This window comes from Achroia grisella, unplaced genomic scaffold, assembly GCF_030625045.1.
Source record: "Achroia grisella isolate CSIRO2021 unplaced genomic scaffold, CSIRO_AGI_Agris_v1 utg402, whole genome shotgun sequence".
NCBI classification, from domain to species: domain Eukaryota; kingdom Metazoa; phylum Arthropoda; class Insecta; order Lepidoptera; family Pyralidae; genus Achroia; species Achroia grisella.
This window is the reverse complement of record NW_026712841.1, coordinates 2027714-2049075: the sequence shown is the minus strand read 5'-3', so window position 1 is coordinate 2049075 and position 21362 is coordinate 2027714. Positions and strand designations below refer to the sequence as shown.

Genomic DNA, 21362 nt, shown 5'->3' with positions numbered 1-21362 from the left:
GAATTGTATTTATATAACCATAGATTTACTTTCTTGCATTTGTAACTTTGTAAATCAACGCTAAAAAAGTATAACATGTATAAAATTCAATAATATACGTGTTTTGTACAATAATTTACGTTCTTTAACATACAGACGGAGTCCTTTACTTTTGTATAACACAGCTCATATAAAACTTAAGTACATAACATATATATGTATCATAACATGCCTATGATTATTATTATCGTATTAACAGTATTATAAGTGAATTTTGCCAATAACATATAATTGACAATATAAACATTCATTATAAATATAATCAGAGTATATATGAATTTATATACTCATATACGGAAGCTATATCAATATAAAACACTTTATAGTAGTCTAATTACACATCTCATTAGACACCTAGAAATGTATGTGTAATTATTTATCTATAAAAATAAACACTTGTCTCTTATAGGCCACCATTATACCTGTAAATTTATACTTACATAATACGACTAAAACTGACATAATTAACTTTGGTATGCATAAAAAAATATATTTTAAGTTACTTATGAATATCTACATTAGTACATTTGTAAGTTTATCGTAAAATGATGCATAGTATTCACTATAAAACAAACAGTTGTAATAGTGGCCTTAAATAAGTACATTAAATAAATCTAAGTACAGTAATAAGTACTAAAGCTCGATAGCGTTACATTAATTGTAAAGGTATATATTGTATAAATATACCTTTTAGTCAAAAGTACGTACTTAAGTAATAAAATTGCAAATAAATATTTGAGACATCATTTTCTTAGACATGTATTGTATACATGTATATATATATTATACAATGGTTCATTGAGTAATTAAGTATCTATTTAAGATGAACACTGGTAAAGTAAGTAGTTATGCGCATTCAATTTTCTCATTTCGATAACTAAATTAATAAATATAATTAGTGAAGAATAAGTACATTATAAAACAGCTATTAGGCATTCTTGCTTTTAATGACAACTTGGTCGTCCGCGTCGACGTACTTAATGTGTTCTGCATACGCGGCACTCGCCAATTCCCGCAGGTTTTGTTCCGAGGCGGTGCCCAGCTGCTTCACCATGCTGGTAAAGTGACCCTCAGGGTTCTGTAACAGATCGTGTGGGTGCCCGCATTCTACTATCTGGCCAGCCTCCATTACCTAAAAGTAAGAAAATATTCATGTATTTTTTATATCCCTGTACAATACACACAACTTATACAGTAGTAATATTGTGTATGTTTTTATAATTTATTACAGTTATCAGAGATCAGGTTCTGTGACAATAATAATATTAACAAATTTAAATATTTTACATATCATTACCCATAAAACATGATTGTGACAAGGTAAAAATATGTTAACATATTGCTTATTGTGATGTTATTATTTACCTCATATATACATATAATATACTTACAACAACCCTGTCGGAATCTGCGACAGTGTGCAGTCGGTGGGCGACAGTCAAAACAGTGCAGTCGGCGAAATGTTTCCGAATCGACTTTTGTATGAGTGCGTCAGTACTAGAAAAAAGTAATAAAGAACATTAGCAAAACCATAGAGAAGGAAGGTTTGTAGCCTATCGACAAGAATCATCGGACATCGGAGAAATTTCATATTGCCTAATATGAAATTTCATAAATGAAAAAAAAAACAAATCGTAAATGTATGGAAACCAAATACAGGATTTGTAGGTTTCCATACATTTACGATTCGGTTTTTTAACCGCAATTATGACGCTAATTAAGGGAATCCGCATCACAATAGTGATTAAGTATACTAGGTATATATTGAGGAAGGTCAATGAAGACATGTATATAAATTGATATAAATACATTATCTTATCTACCTGCAATATTAAAATCCTCAAAATAAAATTTTAATCGCTCACTTCATAATAAATTATGTATAAATTTTTATAGTTAAGACTATAAAAACATTTGTAAACATTATTCTTTTTTTTTTACTATATGGAAGTGAAATAAAGTTACTACAGATTCCTACAAATCATTGAAACCGTATGATGTCCATCAATCAATCAAAATATTCATGTAGGTCTGTTACAGACTTTATGATATGACAAATCTACTGTCAGTTCGGAGTGCTTCAGAGCTGAGAAGAAAGAAGAAAAAAGAAAATTACAAGAAACTCGGCTCTTATTCTTTCAAATTGCCTTGTACAAGGTTACAAGATGTCTGATAGAATAATATGTATAAATAGGTACAAGTGTCCTTATTTTTATCAAGAACCGCCTTTAAAAACGTCATAATTTTGGCCAATCACCTCATTTCATCATCATCAATCTTTCATTATTATATTAAACGATCTATACGTATACGTATAATGTTCATGTTTGCATAAATATATAAGTTAGTCTTTAAGATATATATCTATAAGGGCCAATATTGCTATATAGAAATTCAAACATACTTAATACAAGGACTTTTGAATAGACATATTTTTTTATTCTGCCAGTAATTCGGAACGCATACACGTCACAAGAATGAGCAAGAAACTTGCGTCTACCTACTACTTATAAATAATATTAAGTTGCCTGAAGTAAGATATATAATCAAATAAAGTATAAATTAGCCGTACTTAGGGTCGACGTTGGCGGTTGCCTCGTCGAGCACGAGCAGCTTGTTCCGGGCGAGTGCGGCGCGCGCCAAACACAGCAGCTGCCGCTGGCCGGCACTGAAGTTAGCTCCGCCGGACTCCACCCCCGCTGACAACGACGTCACGCTTTTTTTCAGCTCCACCTGTCAATCACAACATGTGATATAGCTGGAGCAATATGAGCTGCTTGCTAAAGCTACTTTTTTTTTTTTTTCTTCTCCTCCTCCATCTTTGGCTTTGCCTTCGCATTTAGCCAATATCAAAGTTAGGGAAATATACACAGAAATATACGGAATAGAACGGAATTTTGTAGGATAAAGGATTGGTCAGGTTTATGATGTTTACAATGTATATATATTATATATATATGGATATATTTACAATTTTATATTATTATATAAAATAAATGTGGCTAATATTTTATATACATTGGTATCGCTATTATGTAACAAACAATTAATAGATGTAGGAAGTGGGACACGGATCAGAAGGAGTTGGGAAATAAATTCAGAGCGATCATATAGAGGGCAGGAGAAGAACACGTGATTAACATCTCCGTACGCTCCACAAGCACATGTAGGGTCAGAAACAATATTAAATTTGTATAGATTTGCTGGTGTACATACATGTCCCAATCGAAGTCTGCAAATAATTGATGTGGTTTTTTTATTAAATTTAAATTTACTAAACCAAGGTTTATAAGGAATAGTTTCTTGTACTAGTCTGTAATTCTTCCCCTTTTCAGTTTCAATTGTCCAAAGCCGATTCCAATCCTCATACAAGTATATTTTTGACAACAAAGCTAGGTCATTACAGTAATTGACATATGGGAATAAATCGCCATCGCGAACAGCATCATTAGCCAGTTGATCAGCTTTTTTATTACCAGATATACCAAGATGGCTTGGTATCCAAGCGAAGTGAACATTTAATTGTAATGATAAACATTGAGAGAGTAGATCACGAATTTTAAAAATTATCGGAGATTGTTTGTGGGATTTAAAGGGAAAATGTGATAAAGCCTGCAAACTACTAAGTGAATCGGAGAATATTATTGTTTTACATAGTTTAACAAGAAGTACATATTCAATCGCCTTAAGAAGTCCGTAGCATTCTCCAGTATAGACGGAGGTCTCTGGCGGAAGCTTAATTTTTTGATGAATTTTGTATTGTGAATGGTAGACTCCAACACCTACACATTCGCCGTTAGAATGTTTCGAGGCGTCCGTAAAAATGTAGTGCCAATCTTTCCATTCATTATCCATAATATAGTTAAATTTGTCATTGGCGTTAATTTCATCTTTATTTATACCTATATTATATAATATTTGGGGATTAAGTATTAGCGAAGTGTAACTATGTTGGTACAGGGGAAGATATTGAGTTTGATATGTTGGAGATGTAATGTCTTTAAATTTTTGGAAACTTTTCACTAAACAAGGTTGGTCTTTATGAGTCCAATACTTCGAAGAGGCTATCACCTCAGCCAATTCCTTTACTCTAGAAATTAAGAGATTTTTTTTTAATGCTAGGCTACGGAAAAAAAATGTATCACTCAGGTACTGTCTTCGCAGTTTTAGCGGTGGTTCACAACACTCTATTTGTAACGAATTTATTGGGCTGGATTTCATTGATCCAGTGATAAGTCGTAGTGCCTTATATTGAATACAATCCAATTTTTTAAAAGCTGCTGCGTTTGCTGGATTTAATAAAACCGAGCCGTAGTCTATAATGCTTCTAATTAAGGCATTATATAGGAGTTTCATAATAGAAGGATGGGCGCCCCACCATACACCACTAAGACACCTTAAAATATTTAGGTTGCGTTCACATCTCACTACAACGGATTCACAATGTGATACACCTGTGAGTTTTGAGTCCAATACAAGTCCCAAAAACTTTGCCTGATCCTTAACTGATATACGGGGGAATCATCATATAAAACATTAACTACTAATGGAATCCTTTTTCTAGAGTATACAACTACAGTGCTTTTAGATGGGGATAGATCTAGACCATTATTATCTAGCCATTTTTTAAGAAATTGTAATGCTGCAGAAAGGGAATCGCTAATCTCGTTAATTAATCGGCCGGCAACATAGAAAAGCAAATCGTCCGCATATTGCAGAACTTTTACACATTTATTTATGGATACTTCTAAATCAATAGTATAAATGTTGTAAAGAATTGGACTCATTACGGAACCCTGAGGTAGCCCCTTCCATACCGTCCTATATATACAATCATTATTATCTAAAGTATATTTAATAAATCTTTCTGTTAACATATTTATAATAAAATTCATTAAATGTCTAGGTACATTCAACATCTCTAATTTATGTTTCAGTATCAGGATATTAACATTATCATAAGCTGCGGTTATATCTAGAAAACCAGCTATTACAGAGTCATTTCTAGAAAACGCTAATCTAATATCTGTGACAAAAATCCCCAAACTGTCAAAAGTGCTCTTACCTTTCCTAAATCCTAGCTGACTATCTGAGAATAATCCATTGTGTTCCAAAAACCATTCGAGGCGATTTTTTATTAAATGTTCCGATATTTTCGCCAATACAGTAGATAGAGCTATGGGACGATATGATGAAGGTTCGGAACTTGGTTTATCTGGCTTTAGTAACAAGATTAAAGTTTGTGTTCTCCAAGAACTGGGAATATTACCTGATGTCATAGCTGTGTTGATTAAAGAGAGATAATAATTAAGAGCATCTTCGTCTAAATGTACTATAAAAGAGTATGGAATGCCGTCTTCACCAGGCGCCGAGTCTTTAATAACAGAAAGTACACCTTTTAATTCATTGACAGTGAAGGATGAATTAAGATCAAATGTAGAATCATTATTATTAACTATTTCTGTATTAATAGTTAAAGGATTTACATGGAGCTGTTCTGGAACGAAAGGTGGGGCTAATCTATCTAATATTTGTTCTGCAAGAGTGGGAGAAATCTTTTGTTGTTGAGATACATTAAAGGCCGATCTAAATCTACGTATATTTTGCCAGATAATAGAAGGATTGACATTAGGACATAATGAGGCACAAAATTTACTCCAACCTTCAATCTTTTTTTGTTTTAATAAGTTTTTAGTATTACAAGCTACTTCTTGATATTTTTTATAGTTATCTTCAGACATACAGATACAGTACTGTCTTTCAGCTATTTTCCTTTGTTTTACTGCAATAGTACACTCTTCGTCCCACCAAGGTGGAGAGGGTATTGTACTAGGACTACTATTTTTTGTTGGAAATGTTGAATCAGCTGCCTCAATTAATAATTTAGCTAATGACAGAGAACACTCTGACACATTGTCATGGGATATTTTGGGTAAAGTTGTTAATTTTTCATGTACTTTCTGTTTGTAGTTGTACCAGTTGGCATTACTTAATTTATACCTCATACGGGGCTGTTTCATCTGCTGCAAGGGTTTTGAAAAAGGAAAAGTAATTAATAATGGATAATGATCACTATTATAACTATAGTTAAGCGGACACCAAACAAGAGATGAAGCAAGATCTGGTGTACATATCGATAAGTCTGGTGAGCTGAGACCTTGTCTTCACCAGGCGCCGAGTCTTTAATAACAGAAAGTACACCTTTTAATTCATTGACAGTGAAGGATGAATTAAGATCAAATGTAGAATCATTATTATTAACTATTTCTGTATTAATAGTTAAAGGATTTACATGGAGCTGTTCTGGAACGAAAGGTGGGGCTAATCTATCTAATATTTGTTCTGCAAGAGTGGGAGAAATCTTTTGTTGTTGAGATACATTAAAGGCCGATCTAAATCTACGTATATTTTGCCAGATAATAGAAGGATTGACATTAGGACATAATGAGGCACAAAATTTACTCCAACCTTCAATCTTTTTTTGTTTTAATAAGTTTTTAGTATTACAAGCTACTTCTTGATATTTTTTATAGTTATCTTCAGACATACAGATACAGTACTGTCTTTCAGCTATTTTCCTTTGTTTTACTGCAATAGTACACTCTTCGTCCCACCAAGGTGGAGAGGGTATTGTACTAGGACTACTATTTTTTGTTGGAAATGTTGAATCAGCTGCCTCAATTAATAATTTAGCTAATGACAGAGAACACTCTGACACATTGTCATGGGATATTTTGGGTAAAGTTGTTAATTTTTCATGTACTTTCTGTTTGTAGTTGTACCAGTTGGCATTACTTAATTTATACCTCATACGGGGCTGTTTCATCTGCTGCAAGGGTTTTGAAAAAGGAAAAGTAATTAATAATGGATAATGATCACTATTATAACTATAGTTAAGCGGACACCAAACAAGAGATGAAGCAAGATCTGGTGTACATATCGATAAGTCTGGTGAGCTGAGACCTTCAGTGGGTCTTGTGATGCGTGTTGGCATACCAGTATTTAAAATACATAAGTTATGGGAGTCAATTAACTCCAATAATTGGTCACCATAACTATTGGATGAAGAGGAACCCCAAGTCTGATGGTGAGAGTTAAAATCTCCTAAGCATATAAATGGTTTTGGTAGGATGTTGAATAAATTATTGACTTCATTGAAAATGGCATTACTTGGGCGGGAGAAATATATAGACACATAACAAATACTATTCACTATAATAGCAATAACAGAGATATCATCACTGTGTGAAGGCAAAGGAAGAATATTATAGGATAAAGAATTCCTGATGAGTATGGCGACTCCTCCATACCCATCAGGTCTGTCATTCCTTAAACAGGAATAACCAGGGATCTTAAAAATAGATCCCGGTTTTAACCAAGTTTCTTGTAAACAAATTATGAAGGGATCATATTTATTAATGATGTGTATAACATCATGTTTTTTATTGATGAGACTCCGGCAGTTCCACTGTATGGCCTGAGCTTGATCCATTATCTGTGATCTTATATATAGTATCAATAAGTAAAGCTACGTTGGACGGTGATATATTTGAATTCGATTGTTGTAAAAGGTCTAATAATGTTTTTATAATTGCTGAAATCTGAATATTTTTATCATGATTATTATTATTAAAAATGGGTTGAGATGGAGGGAGTGTGGGACTTTTTATGATCTCATTGTGTGCATATTGATCATATCCTCTTGAGAATTTTGGTAGGGCTTTTGGTTTCAGAAACACTGTCTTTTTATATGACCTATTTTGGTTATTTACAGGAACTGTATTTAATGTAGTATAGTTTGGAGATTTGTCATTATTTATATTAGATGGGGAGGAAGGAGCTGTAAGTAAAGCATCTGCATAAGACATTTTATTAACTGGTGGATGTAATTTGACGGCTTCCATATATGAAATACAACTCTTACTCATAGTCTCTTTAATTGCTTTTTGCCGGTCAAATTCTAAACATTTTTTACTATTTGCTTGGTGAGAACCCTTGCACAAGCAGCACCAATAGTCATTTTCATCAATATTGCAATTCTCCCCTGAATGTCCCTGTCCACATTTAAAACACCTTGGAGAGGCCCTACATTGGCTTTTAACATGGCCATACCTACAACAGTTGTAACATTGTACTGTGGGATATATATAAAGGGTTACAGGTAATGCAGTATAACACATATAAACTCGGGTTGGCAGTACTTGTCCATCAAAAGTAAGAACAACAGTGCCTATATTTTCAAATGTATTTGTATTATCGATATTAACTTTCCTTTTAAGCCTTCTCAATTTAAGTATTGTACCGCAACCTATTGGGACACTTATATTTTGTAAAATGTCTTCATCAGACCAATCAGTGGGGACACCCCTTATTACACCCATACGTGTAATGTTAAAAGTAGGAATAAAAGCTTTGTATTTTTCAGTTGTTAAACTTTGATTGCATAAGAATGAATTTGCTGCTGTGAAATTTGAGAAAGACAAACTAATTCTATTACGACCAATTCGTTTAAGACTACCATTCACAATACCATTAATTTCTTTACGTTTCAGAAAGCGACCAAATGTGACGGGATGCAATGTTGTGTTGCTGTTATCATCTGAGAATTCCCTCTGGACATGAATTATATATGGTGCTGCATCTGATGGCTGATACCTAGTGCGAGCAATAGGTGTTCGAGTGATTTCAGTGTTTTGTGTAATATTATTGTTAAGAGCAGTAGAAACTGCATTTTGAGATTTGGAATTGACTTCAGAATCTTTATTATTATATTGATCTATTATTGTTGTTTCATTTGTTATGCATGCACAAACATTTGGTCCCATCCTTTTTGAACCGTGTCTCCTTTTCTTACCTAGACATGTACTACAAGTTGCACGAGCAACTCTTTTCCTTTTAATTTTCCAGAATCAGATACTGAACAGTCAGTATCCATAGACGACTCTAAAGCCGTAATTAAGATGTCCATTGGAGTGTTTGGAATCTCATTTTCAAATCCTGGAGGAACTATAGTCGTAGTTCCCCCAGGATCGTCGGGCGGTTCGCCCATATAGAAATAAAATCTAACTTACCAATATGATATGTACACACCAAATTACACACTAAAAATAAATATAATAATAACACTAAATACAACTAAAATTACTAAAAACCAATCCTTAATCTATATGTTATTGAAATAATATTTCCTGAATTAAAAAACGCGTCCGGTCAAACCAAAATTTCCCGCCCTTTTTTTTTTCCTAAAGCTACTTTTTTTTTTTTTTTTCTTCTCCTCCTCCATCTTTGGCTTTGCCTTCGCATTTAGCCAATATCAAAGTTAGGGAAATATACACAGAAATATACGGAATAGAACGGAATTTTGTAGGATAAAGGATTGGTCAGGTTTATGATGTTTACAATGTATATATATTATATATATATGTATATATTTACAATTTTATATTATTATATAAAATAAATGTGGCTAATATTTTATATACATTGGTATCGCTATTATGTAACAAACAATTAATAGATGTAGGAAGTGGGACACGGATCAGAAGGAGTTGGGAAATAAATTCAGAGCGATCATATAGAGGGCAGGAGAAGAACACATGATTAACATCTCCGTACTCTCCACAAGCACATGTAGGGTCAGAAACAATATTAAATTTGTATAGATTTGCTGGTGTACATACATGTCCCAATCGAAGTCTGCAAATAATTGATGTGGTTTTTTTATTAAATTTAAATTTACTAAACCAAGGTTTATAAGGAATAGTTTCTTGTACTAGTCTGTAATTCTTCCCCTTGTGAGTTTCAATTGTCCAAAGCCGATTCCAATCCTCATACAAGTATATTTTTGACAACAAAGCTAGGTCATTACAGTAATTGACATATGGGAATAAATCGCCATCGCGAACAGCATCATTAGCCAGTTGATCAGCTTTTTTATTACCAGATATACCAAGATGGCTTGGTATCCAAGCGAAGTGAACATTTAATTGTAATGATAAGCATTGAGAAAGTAGATCACGAATTTTAAAAATTATCGGAGATTGTTTGTAGGATTTAAAGGGAAAATGTGATAAAGCCTGCAAACTACTAAGTGAATCGGAGAATATTATTGTTTTACATAGTTTAGCAAGAAGTACATATTCAATCGCCTTAAAAAGTCCGTAGCATTCTCCAGTATAGACGGAGGTCTCTGGCGGAAGCTTAATTTTTTGATGAATTTTGTATTGTGAATGGTAGACTCCAACACCTACACATTCGCCGTTAGAATGTTTCGAGGCGTCCGTAAAAATGTAGTGCCAATCTTTCCATTCATTATCCATAATATAGTTAAATTTGTCATTGGCGTTAATTTCATCTTTATTTATACCTATATTATATAATATTTGGGGATTAAGTATTAGCGAAGTGTAACTATGTTGGTACAGGGGAAGATATTGAGTCTGATATGTTGGAGATGTAATGTCTTTAAATTTTTGGAAACTTTTCACTAAACAAGGTTGGTCTTTATGAGTCCAATACTTCGAAGAGGCTATCACCTCAGCCAATTCCTTTACTCTAGAAATTAAGAGATTTTTTTTTAATGCTAGGCTACGGAAAAAAAATGTATCACTCAGGTACTGTCTTCGCAGTTTTAGCGGTGGTTCACAACACTCTATTTGTAACGAATTTATTGGGCTGGATTTCATTGATCCAGTGATAAGTCGTAGTGCCTTATATTGAATACAATCCAATTTTTTAAAAGCTGCTGCGTTTGCTGGATTTAATAAAACCGAGCCGTAGTCTATAATGCTTCTAATTAAGGCATTATATAGGAGTTTCATAATAGAAGGATGGGCGCCCCACCATACACCACTAAGACACCTTAAAATATTTAGGTTGCGTTCACATCTCACTACAACGGATTCACAATGTGATACACCTGTGAGTTTTGAGTCCAATACAAGTCCCAAAAACTTTGCCTGATCCTTAACTGATAAGGGGGAATCATCATATAAAACATTAACTACTAATGGAATCCTTTTCCTAGAGTATACAACTACAGTGCTTTTAGATGGGGATAGATCTAGACCATTATTATCTAGCCATTTTTTAAGAAATTGTAATGCTGCAGAAAGGGAATCGCTAATCTCGTTAATTAATCGGCCGGCAACATAGAAAAGCAAATCGTCCGCATATTGCAGAACTTTTACACATTTATTTATGGATACTTCTAAATCAATAGTATAAATGTTGTAAAGAATTGGACTCATTACGGAACCCTGAGGTAGCCCCTTCCATACCGTCCTATATATACAATCATTATTATCTAAAGGATATTTAATAAATCTTTCTGTTAACATATTTATAATAAAATTCATTAAATGTCTAGGTACTTTCAACATCTCTAATTTATGTTTCAGTATCAGGATATTAACATTATCATAAGCTGCGGTTATATCTAGAAAACCAGCTATTACAGAGTCATTTCTAGAAAACGCTAATCTAATATCTGTGACAAAAATCCCCAAACTGTCAAAAGTGCTCTTACCTTTCCTAAATCCTAGCTGACTATCTGAGAATAATCCATTGTGTTCTAAAAACCATTCGAGGCGATTTTTTATTAAATGTTCCGATATTTTCGCCAATACAGTAGATAGAGCTATGGGACGATATGATGAAGGTTCGGAACTTGGTTTATCTGGCTTTAGTAACAAGATTAAAGTTTGTGTTCTCCAAGAACTGGGAATATTACCTGATGTCATAGCTGTGTTGATTAAAGAGAGATAATAATTAAGAGCATCTTCGTCTAAATGTACTATAAAAGAGTATGGAATGCCGTCTTCACCAGGCGCCGAGTCTTTAATAACAGAAAGTACACCTTTTAATTCATTGACAGTGAAGGATGAATTGAGATCAAATGTAGAATCATTATTATTAACTATTTCTGTATTAATAGTTAAAGGATTTACATGGAGCTGTTCTGGAACGAAAGGTGGGGCTAATCTATCTAATATTTGTTCTGCAAGAGTGGGAGAAATCTTTTGTTGTTGAGATACATTAAAGGCCGATCTAAATCTACGTATATTTTGCCAGATAATAGATGGATTGACATTAGGACATAATGAGGCACAAAATTTACTCCAACCTTCAATCTTTTTTTGTTTTAATAAGTTTTTAGTATTATAAGCTACTTCTTGATAATTTTTATAGTTATCTTCAGACATACAGACACAGTACTGTCTTTCAGCTATTTTCCTTTGTTTTACTGCAATAGTACACTCTTCATCCCACCAAGGTGGAGAGGGTATTGTACTAGGACCACTATTTTTTGTTGGAAATGTTGAATCAGCTGCCTCAATTAATAATTTAGCTAATGACAGAGAACACTCTGACACATTGTCATGGGATATTTTGGGTAAAGTTGATAATTTTTCATGTACTTTCTGTTTGTAGTTGTACCAGTTGGCATTACTTAATTTATATCTCATACGGGGCTGTTTCATCTGCTGCAAGGGTTTTGAAAAAGGAAAAGTAATTAATAATGGATAATGATCACTATTATAACTATAGTTTAGCGGACACCAAACAAGAGATGAAGCGAGATCTGGTGTACATATAGATAAGTCTGGTGAGCTGAGACCTTCAGTGGGTCTTGTGATGCGTGTTGGCATACCAGTATTTAAAATACATAAGTTATGGGAGTCAATTAACTCCAATAATTGGTCACCATAACTATTGGATGAAGAGGAACCCCAAGTCTGATGGTGAGAGTTAAAATCTCCTAAGCATATAAATGGTTTTGGTAGGATGTTGAATAAATTATTGACTTCATTGAAAATGGCATTACTTGGGCGGGAGAAATATATAGACACATAACAAATACTATTCACTATAATAGCAATAACAGAGATATCATCACTGTGTGAAGGCAAAGGAAGAATATTATAGGATAAAGAATTCCTGATGAGTATGGCGACTCCTCCATACCCATCAGGTCTGTCATTCCTTAAACAGGAATAACCAGGGATCTTAAAAATAGATCCCGGTTTTAACCAAGTTTCTTGTAAACAAATTATGAAGGGATCATATTTATTAATGATGTGTATAACATCATGTTTTTTATTGATGAGACTCCGGCAGTTCCACTGTATGGCCTGAGCTTGATCCATTATCTGTGATCTTATATATAGTATCAATAAGTAAAGCTACGTTGGACGGTGATATATTTGAATTCGATTGTTGTAAAAGGTCTAATAATGTTTTTATAATTGCTGAAATCTGAATATTTTTATCATGATTATTATTATTAAAAATGGGTTGAGATGGAGGGAGTGTGGGACTTTTTATGATCTCATTGTGTGCATATTGATCATATCCTCTTGAGAATTTTGGTAGGGCTTTTGGTTTCAGAAACACTGTCTTTTTATATGACCTATTTTGGTTATTTACAGGAACTGTATTTAATGTAGTATAGTTTGGAGATTTGTCATTATTTATATTAGATGGGGAGGAAGGAGCTGTAAGTAAAGCATCTGCATAAGACATTTTATTAACTGGTGGATGTAATTTGACGGCTTCCATATATGAAATACAACTCTTACTCATAGTCTCTTTAATTGCTTTTTGCCGGTCAAATTCTAAACATTTTTTACTATTTGCTTGGTGAGAACCCTTGCACAAGCAGCACCAATAGTCATTTTCATCAATATTGCAATTCTCCCCTGAATGTCCCTGTCCACATTTAAAACACCTTGGAGAGGCCCTACATTGGCTTTTAACATGGCCATACCTACAACAGTTGTAACATTGTACTGTGGGATATATATAAAGGGTTACAGGTAATGCAGTATAACACATATAAACTCGGGTTGGCAGTACTTGTCCATCAAAAGTAAGAACAACAGTGCCTATATTTTCAAATGTATTTGTATTATCGATATTAACTTTCCTTTTAAGCCTTCTCAATTTAAGTATTGTACCGCAACCTATTGGGACACTTATATTTTGTAAAATGTCTTCATCAGACCAATCAGTGGGGACACCCCTTATTACACCCATACGTGTAATGTTAAAAGTAGGAATAAAAGCTTTGTATTTTTCAGTTGTTAAACTTTGATTGCATAAGAATGAATTTGCTGCTGTGAAATTTGAGAAAGACAAACTAATTCTATTACGACCAATTCGTTTAAGACTACCATTCACAATACCATTAATTTCTTTACGTTTCAGAAAGCGACCAAATGTGACGGGATGCAATGTTGTGTTGCTGTTATCATCTGAGAATTCCCTCTGGACATGAATTATATATGGTGCTGCATCTGATGGCTGATACCTAGTGCGAGCAATAGGTGTTCGAGTGATTTCAGTGTTTTGTGTAATATTATTGTTAAGAGCAGTAGAAACTGCATTTTGAGATTTGGAATTGACTTCAGAATCTTTATTATTATATTGATCTATTATTGTTGTTTCATTTGTTATGCATGCACAAACATTTGGTCCCATCCTTTTTGAACCGTGTCTCCTTTTCTTACCTAGACATGTACTACAAGTTGCACGAGCAACTCTTTTCCTTTTTAATTTTCCAGAATCAGATACTGAACAGTCAGTATCCATAGACGACTCTAAAGCCGTAATTAAGATGTCCATTGGAGTGTTTGGAATCTCATTTTCAAATCCTGGAGGAACTATAGTCGTAGTTCCCCCAGGATCGTCGGGCGGTTCGCCCATATAGAAATAAAATCTAACTTACCAATATGATATGTACACACCAAATTACACACTAAAAATAAATATAATAATAACACTAAATACAACTAAAATTACTAAAAACCAATCCTTAATCTATATGTTATTGAAATAATATTTCCTGAATTAAAAAACGCGTCCGGTCAAACCAAAATTTCCCGCCCTTTTTTTTTTCCTAAAGCTACTTGTTAAGCATTAACGTACATCATAGACAAAATACTAAGTGCTTATTTACGAACTAGACAGATTCTATAAAATCCATAATTGTTATTCATATATATAAAATAGTTAACAATTATAGATTATATATTATAATACATTTTAATAAGTATTGTGTCAAAGTCCGAAAATATAAGAAATAAATTATAAAAAGACTTTATTAAATAAAATTATACTTTCCTATTGCGATAAATAAATTTATCAAGTATACAATTTATTTAAATCATTGATGAAATGAAATGAAATCATTCATTGATGAAAATTTTATATTCATCTAAAAACAAAAAATACCTGTTCTAATGCGGTCCATATATCAGCGTCTGTGTATTTATTGAACGGATCCAAATTGTAGCGGAGGGATGCCGAGAATAAAACAGGCTCTTGAGGAATGATTGAAATCTTAGATCTAAGTTCCTGGAAATAAAGTCACATTTAGAGAAAATGTTACTAAATAATTCGTATTACTATTATATCTAAATATGAATTTAAATAAAAAATGAATTAACCGTACACATTTAGTTCCCGCCATTTCATAGATTCTGTAAAATGCATAAAATACTTTATAACCATCGACAAACCTTACAGATAAACTCGAACAGAGATAATAGCCACATGTACTATAAATGCGAAAATATATTAGCGGATAAACGGGTGAAAGCATTTAAATTAAATTCGACATAAAGATACATTGTATGACGACGGCGGCCATAGATTACCACCATTATCTCAAAAATTAATTTGGAATAGTTTGTTCATCAAAGTTACGAGTAACTGGTACAATACAATATAATAATAATATTAATGGTACCTTGAGGGCGATGTCGCCGGTGTCGATGTCGTCTATGAACACGTGGCCGTCGATGGGCGCGAGCCGGAACAGCGCCGATATCAGGGACGACTTGCCCGCGCCTGTGCGCCCCACAACACCTACCTATGGAATTAATTTTCCCGGTTATCCAGCTATTCATGGCAATAAAATTAAGAAATGAGTTTTATATAGAATCTATGGTTTTCTTTAAATTAAAGTTTTATTGACCTACCTATTTATAGGCATATAACATATTTATTCGTATAACTAAATCTTGAATACTGCTATGGATTTAGTGCAACTGGAGACAGGCAAGAATTGTTTATGCTTATACTCTGTTTAGTGACACTAACAATTAATCATAAGTAACCGAAATAAATAATAACAACGTCTGTACAAAGTCAACATTAAGTTCTCATAATGGCATACATGAATGTATTTATCGTGAATATTTTTAAGTACCTTCGAGTACATAGAGTTTTCTTCTTGATCCCTAGTATACTCATAGATATCAGACTAAATTCTAAATTAGAATTCTCTTACGAATCATAAACACGAACGAAGTTAGACTTAGACTCTAATGTGTAAGTTTATAACAATTCTTAGCAAAATCTTACTTTCCAACCGCTTTCGATAACGATGTTCAAGTTCTTTAGTACGGGATCTGAGTCGATATCGTATCGAAGGTAAAGATCCTTGAAGATGAGCCTGGCGCGCTGTGGCCAGCCTGTAGGCGGCATTGGCCCCGCAGTACGCTCCTGGGGCAGTGATGTGAACTGCACCACACGTTCTACGCTCGTCATCTGCGATATCACCTCAGTCGCTTGCTTCACGCCGTATTGTACCATATTCACGAGAATCAAGCCTTGACTGAGAGCGAGACCCACATTGCCCGATTTAGTAGAGCCTGCACAGAGAGAAACAATCAACATTTCGAGATTTTTACCACATAAAATAATGTCAGACAATAAAATTAATATATTCGATGTACTTTGGTGTCATACAAAGTGTTTAGACGATCCTTCAGATAGTGCGGCTAAGGCAATTTCCTCACTAAAGTGATATAGATATTCAATAGTTTTAGGGTACAATAGGACTGGCAGGTACTGTTAGTTTGTACAAAAGTCCTTAAGTTACATGGATTTAATTTGACAAAATACTAATTACATTTCTAAACTTACCATTATCCAAAAACAAGAATGTATATGATGCGACGATAACGTAGAACGCAGATATTAAACTCAACCATATTGAAAAGGCTGTGTTTGTTACGAGGGTCAAGTACCTAGAAACAAAATAGTAAACTAATATATAATTGATGTAGTACCCGTAAAACAAATTCTGCTTTATTTGAGACTAAACAGCACTGTGTGAATTGTCTTATATTTTTTTAAATATGCACATAAAATACATTATATCAATAAAAAAATATTACACATCCACAAACATTGTCTATGGTCTTACTGAATGTTAAATTAATTATGGTCGAATTTCCACTGGGCTACCGCTAGTTATTGTTATTACGTGATACTCGTTAACATGTCTGTATATACTATATAGGTACTGTATTGGTTACTCACCAGGCGGCCGTGTGGACGTCTTGCTTATCGTCAAATTGACGCTTCAACATCTCTTGAGCACCACAAGCCCGTACCGTCGTTAGTCCCGCCATACTCGCAGATACGTGAGAAAACACCGGGCTTCGAGATACACCTTCCACCCTTTTAATTAACATAACAGTCCATCAATTTACTAATTAATGCAAATTACAGTTCCTATCTTAATATTTTTGTATACTCTTGGCTTCTGAACTAGCGTCAGCTGTATGACAGAATCTGAAGTGTTCTTCAGCTTCTGTCATACAGCTGACGTTCTTCCTGAGAAACAGAAGCCAGTTCTTTCCCAACATCTTACTAATATTATAAACGCGGAAGCCAGAAAGTATGGATGGACGCATACATATTTGTTACTCTTTCACGCAAAAACTAACTAATGGATTTAATGAAACTTTATAATAATATAGTTTATACATCAGAATGACATATAGGCTATAAATTTTACGCGAGTGAAACAGCGGGCACAGCTAGTATTAATATATGAGCTCATATATAGGTATACGTAAGGAAACAGGAATATTCATAAAAATGCCCGATAGGAACTATCAACTCTCGACGTACTGAATAGTGATAAAAACAATTCTGGGCATTCCCAAATTTATTTGGATATATTAGAATCCAAAGTTTCTGACCGCGTAGCTACTAGCTTCTCTCTAAATAGTTTCTGATTGTTTTCGGTGTTTCCTAGACCGGTGAATCAACCAAAAATATAAATTTGTACACAAAGTTTCTTTGCCATTCAGCCAGATTTTAACTTTCAGTCTAACATCACTTATTATATATAGGAAATTAACAATATTTCTTACCTTTTAATAGCTTGCGCAGTACTTAGGTAGACGATTGTCCACACGTACATAAGAATGGAACAAACTAACGTGGTTAGTAACATGTATGGATTCACGATAGCCACCATCACTAAAATACCTAACATTACCATGAACACCTGAAAGTGAAAACAATAATTGTAAATGTTGTATAGATAATTATACTGTTTAGACACTATTATTATGTAATATTATGTTATCTGTGCTATTATTTATATTGACGTAATTATTACCGTAACATACCACAACACATACTTATTTCTATATATAATAATATATATCACCATAAGTATAAGTTCCTATCTTAATATTTCATTATTATAGATTTATTATTAAGTATAAAAATTAAATAAGAACCTAATTATGGTTTATCACTTCAAACCAGCTTGAAAGATATGGCGTAATGAATAGTATATAAAATTATTTTTAATACAAATATATTTTATAATTTTTTCACGAAATATTATATTTTATTTGAATTATTAACATAAAAAATGGTTGCAAAATAACGCGGCACATCGAGGCAGCGCGTCCAAGATACTGGCAGAACTGCCTCTTTGAATGGCCAAACTTATCCTCTGGGCAAAGTAGCTGGCACATGTAACGTCGCTGAGCTTCCCTGTCAAAAACAATTTAGCTTCCGGTCTCTATAGGCCCAACGTTTCCACGGTAAAAGGCAAAAACCTATTAATCTAATTTATTGAAATTAAGTACAATAAATCAAAATGGCATACTTGAATACTGTCTAAATACATGCGAGGTAAGATTTCGTCCATTATGCCCATGTCTTTTGAGAATCGGTTAAGGATGCGACCGGACGGGTTGGTGTCGAAGAAACGCATGGTCGCTGCCATTATATTGCCGAACATTTGATTATGTAGTTTTATTGAACTACGCATACACACCCACAAGAATAATATTGACCTGAAATAATAAATAACATTAATTTGTGGATCGTTTAAAAAATCTATCACCACTTACACATCCTCCCTGTGGCTAGGTCATAGTCTCATCTTCCGATGTTTTGTATTTATGGGTAATTGTTTATGTGTTTACTATACCTACATTCCGAACGTATTTACAAATAAGAAATTATATTTAATTATTTCTATCTGTAGTTTTGTATCCAGGCTTGGGAATAGATTATTTTTCTTATGTAGGTAACTGTAGACAGAGCACTACGGATCTATGTATTACATTACGTTATATTATCAAGTAGTTAGGCATTAGACTATAGTACCCCTTCTACATATTCATTTCGGACACCTAAAGTGTCATACTTCCGTATCATTTAATTTAACTGCCATATCTCACCCTCGATAATATTACAGATTACAAATATATGGCGGCAGAAATAGGTCAGACAGAGGTACATATTCATAACCATACACATGACATTATATAAAGTCTATATTGGTATCTGATACTTTGTGATGTATTCAGAATTATTTATTTTAGTTCTTAACTAGGAATATTTCTGATATATACTAAAACTATGAGGATGCGCCAATGGCAACAGGGAGAAACAAAATTTCTAGCAAAACTGTGTAGGTCTGACTCTCAGATAGACAGTTATGATTCTGTGGTTTATTGATTTTAAATCATACATAAATCGGAGACATAGTCACGCAATGCTAATGTAATTGTAGATTATATTTTTACTCACAGAATACACATGGAATTAAAATTTTTAAAATTTTTGTTTGTAATTTAAAAAAATATCATACCTTCCCGTAGTGAGAACTATGCAGCCAACTATTGCCAGGGTCCAAATATAAATATAAAAATCATAGTTATCAGTTTGTTGGGCGAAATTTGGCACGGTTTCGTTAATAACACTGCTAATAGTCGTTAACTGAACATCAGTGATGTTATACAAAACAGTAGTAGTGGTATCTATTGGGGTAGCTTCTGTTGTTGTGAGTGACGAATTCCCAATGCTGCTGGTGTCGTTTATACTAGTATTATTTACAATATCATTCATTGGTTTAGGCGAGTGCATTAATTCTATGTCGTTCATCCTGCAATAGATGAAAAAAATATCATCGCCTCAAATATATATTAAGATAAAAATAAAAAGTAATCTCAATGATTATATTTCATTATTACCATTGGTATTTGGTAATAATGAAATATAATCATTGAGAATACCATTGTCAATGAACTAAAATATATAAGATAATAATTACGTAGCAAGTATAAATTCATGATAACTGAAACCAAACTTTATTGTGGGTATGTTTATCAGTATTTGGCAAAGATAAAACTAGATAAAGTTATTAAAGCCGTGAAGCCGTGCAGATTGTATAAAATATACTTTCGATCACAGTAATAAAAACCGTTACCGTTATTCTTGGTATTAGTTAAAATGGTGTACATGTGGCAATTGGATAATTTCTTAAATAATTATTTACTCAGCATCAAAAATATAACACAATTTAAAATAAAATCCATATAAGTATTTTTCTTCTTATTTTGGCTTCTTTCTTTTTTATTGGCATTAGCTATTATTATAGTTTTGTATACATAGGTTGAGTTGGATTAGTTAAGGTAAAACCCTCTAATACGAGTAATGACTATTCATATATTCCGACGACCTCGGTGGTCTAGCGGTCTAGCATACCGCTTTACAACCGATGGTCGCGGGTTCGATTCCTCGCACGGCACAAACATTTGTATTCTTGAGTATGATTGTTTGTATCGGTCTGGGTATTTTCTATATATAATATGTATGTATTTACGAAAAAAAAATATTATCTATGTATTTGTATCAGTTGTCTAGGACCCATAACACAAGCTTTAGCTAGCTTAATTTGGGTCTAGATGGCGCTGTGTGAATTGTCCTGAGATTATTATTATATTTTCATAAAAGTAACCCACTTTATACCTAAGGTTCATAGACAAAACATTCAAATATTTTTTGAATTCACTAAATCGCTTATGCGTCGTCATCACTGTCTTGTCTTTATCCCATTAATTTATCATAATCCGCACTTCCTCCTCATGTCATATCCATACCAAAACAATCTATTACTTCGGAACTTCTCGATTACGGAGCGAAATTTCATTCTATGTATTTTTTTATTACTCTTACATTATTCTATGTATATGAAAAGTTATTTCCACATCTTA

At 33.3% G+C, this 21362-nt stretch overlaps 1 protein-coding gene and 3 long non-coding RNA genes across 4 annotated transcripts in view; 3 read left to right on the top strand and 1 right to left on the bottom strand.

Moving 5' to 3' along the window:
• Positions 1-824: 824 nt before the first annotated feature.
• Positions 825-21362, bottom strand: part of LOC131844216 (ATP-binding cassette subfamily C member 4-like) — a 41939-nt gene continuing 21401 nt past the window's right edge. The window contains exons 14-24 of the mRNA XM_059193039.1: positions 19958-20251; positions 18965-19154; positions 18213-18349; positions 17371-17511; positions 16972-17075; positions 16408-16697; positions 15791-15913; positions 15274-15396; positions 2612-2772; positions 1431-1536; positions 825-1171 (exon numbers count right to left, since the gene is read on the bottom strand). Coding sequence (XP_059049022.1) covers positions 968-1171; positions 1431-1536; positions 2612-2772; positions 15274-15396; positions 15791-15913; positions 16408-16697; positions 16972-17075; positions 17371-17511; positions 18213-18349; positions 18965-19154; positions 19958-20251 — 1873 coding nt within the window. The 3' untranslated portion in view covers positions 825-967. The remainder of the gene's footprint in view (positions 1172-1430; positions 1537-2611; positions 2773-15273; positions 15397-15790; positions 15914-16407; positions 16698-16971; positions 17076-17370; positions 17512-18212; positions 18350-18964; positions 19155-19957; positions 20252-21362) is intronic.
• LOC131844220 (uncharacterized) lies at positions 4583-6188 on the top strand. The gene is made up of 3 exons (XR_009357576.1): positions 4583-4840; positions 4977-5548; positions 6010-6188. It is a non-coding gene; the product is annotated as an uncharacterized LOC131844220 (long non-coding RNA).
• On the top strand, positions 6213-8819 carry LOC131844218 (uncharacterized). Its single transcript, XR_009357574.1, has 3 exons — positions 6213-6354; positions 6816-7126; positions 8592-8819. It is a non-coding gene; the product is annotated as an uncharacterized LOC131844218 (long non-coding RNA).
• LOC131844219 (uncharacterized) lies at positions 11080-14475 on the top strand. Its single transcript, XR_009357575.1, has 4 exons — positions 11080-11302; positions 11439-12010; positions 12472-12782; positions 14248-14475. It is a non-coding gene; the product is annotated as an uncharacterized LOC131844219 (long non-coding RNA).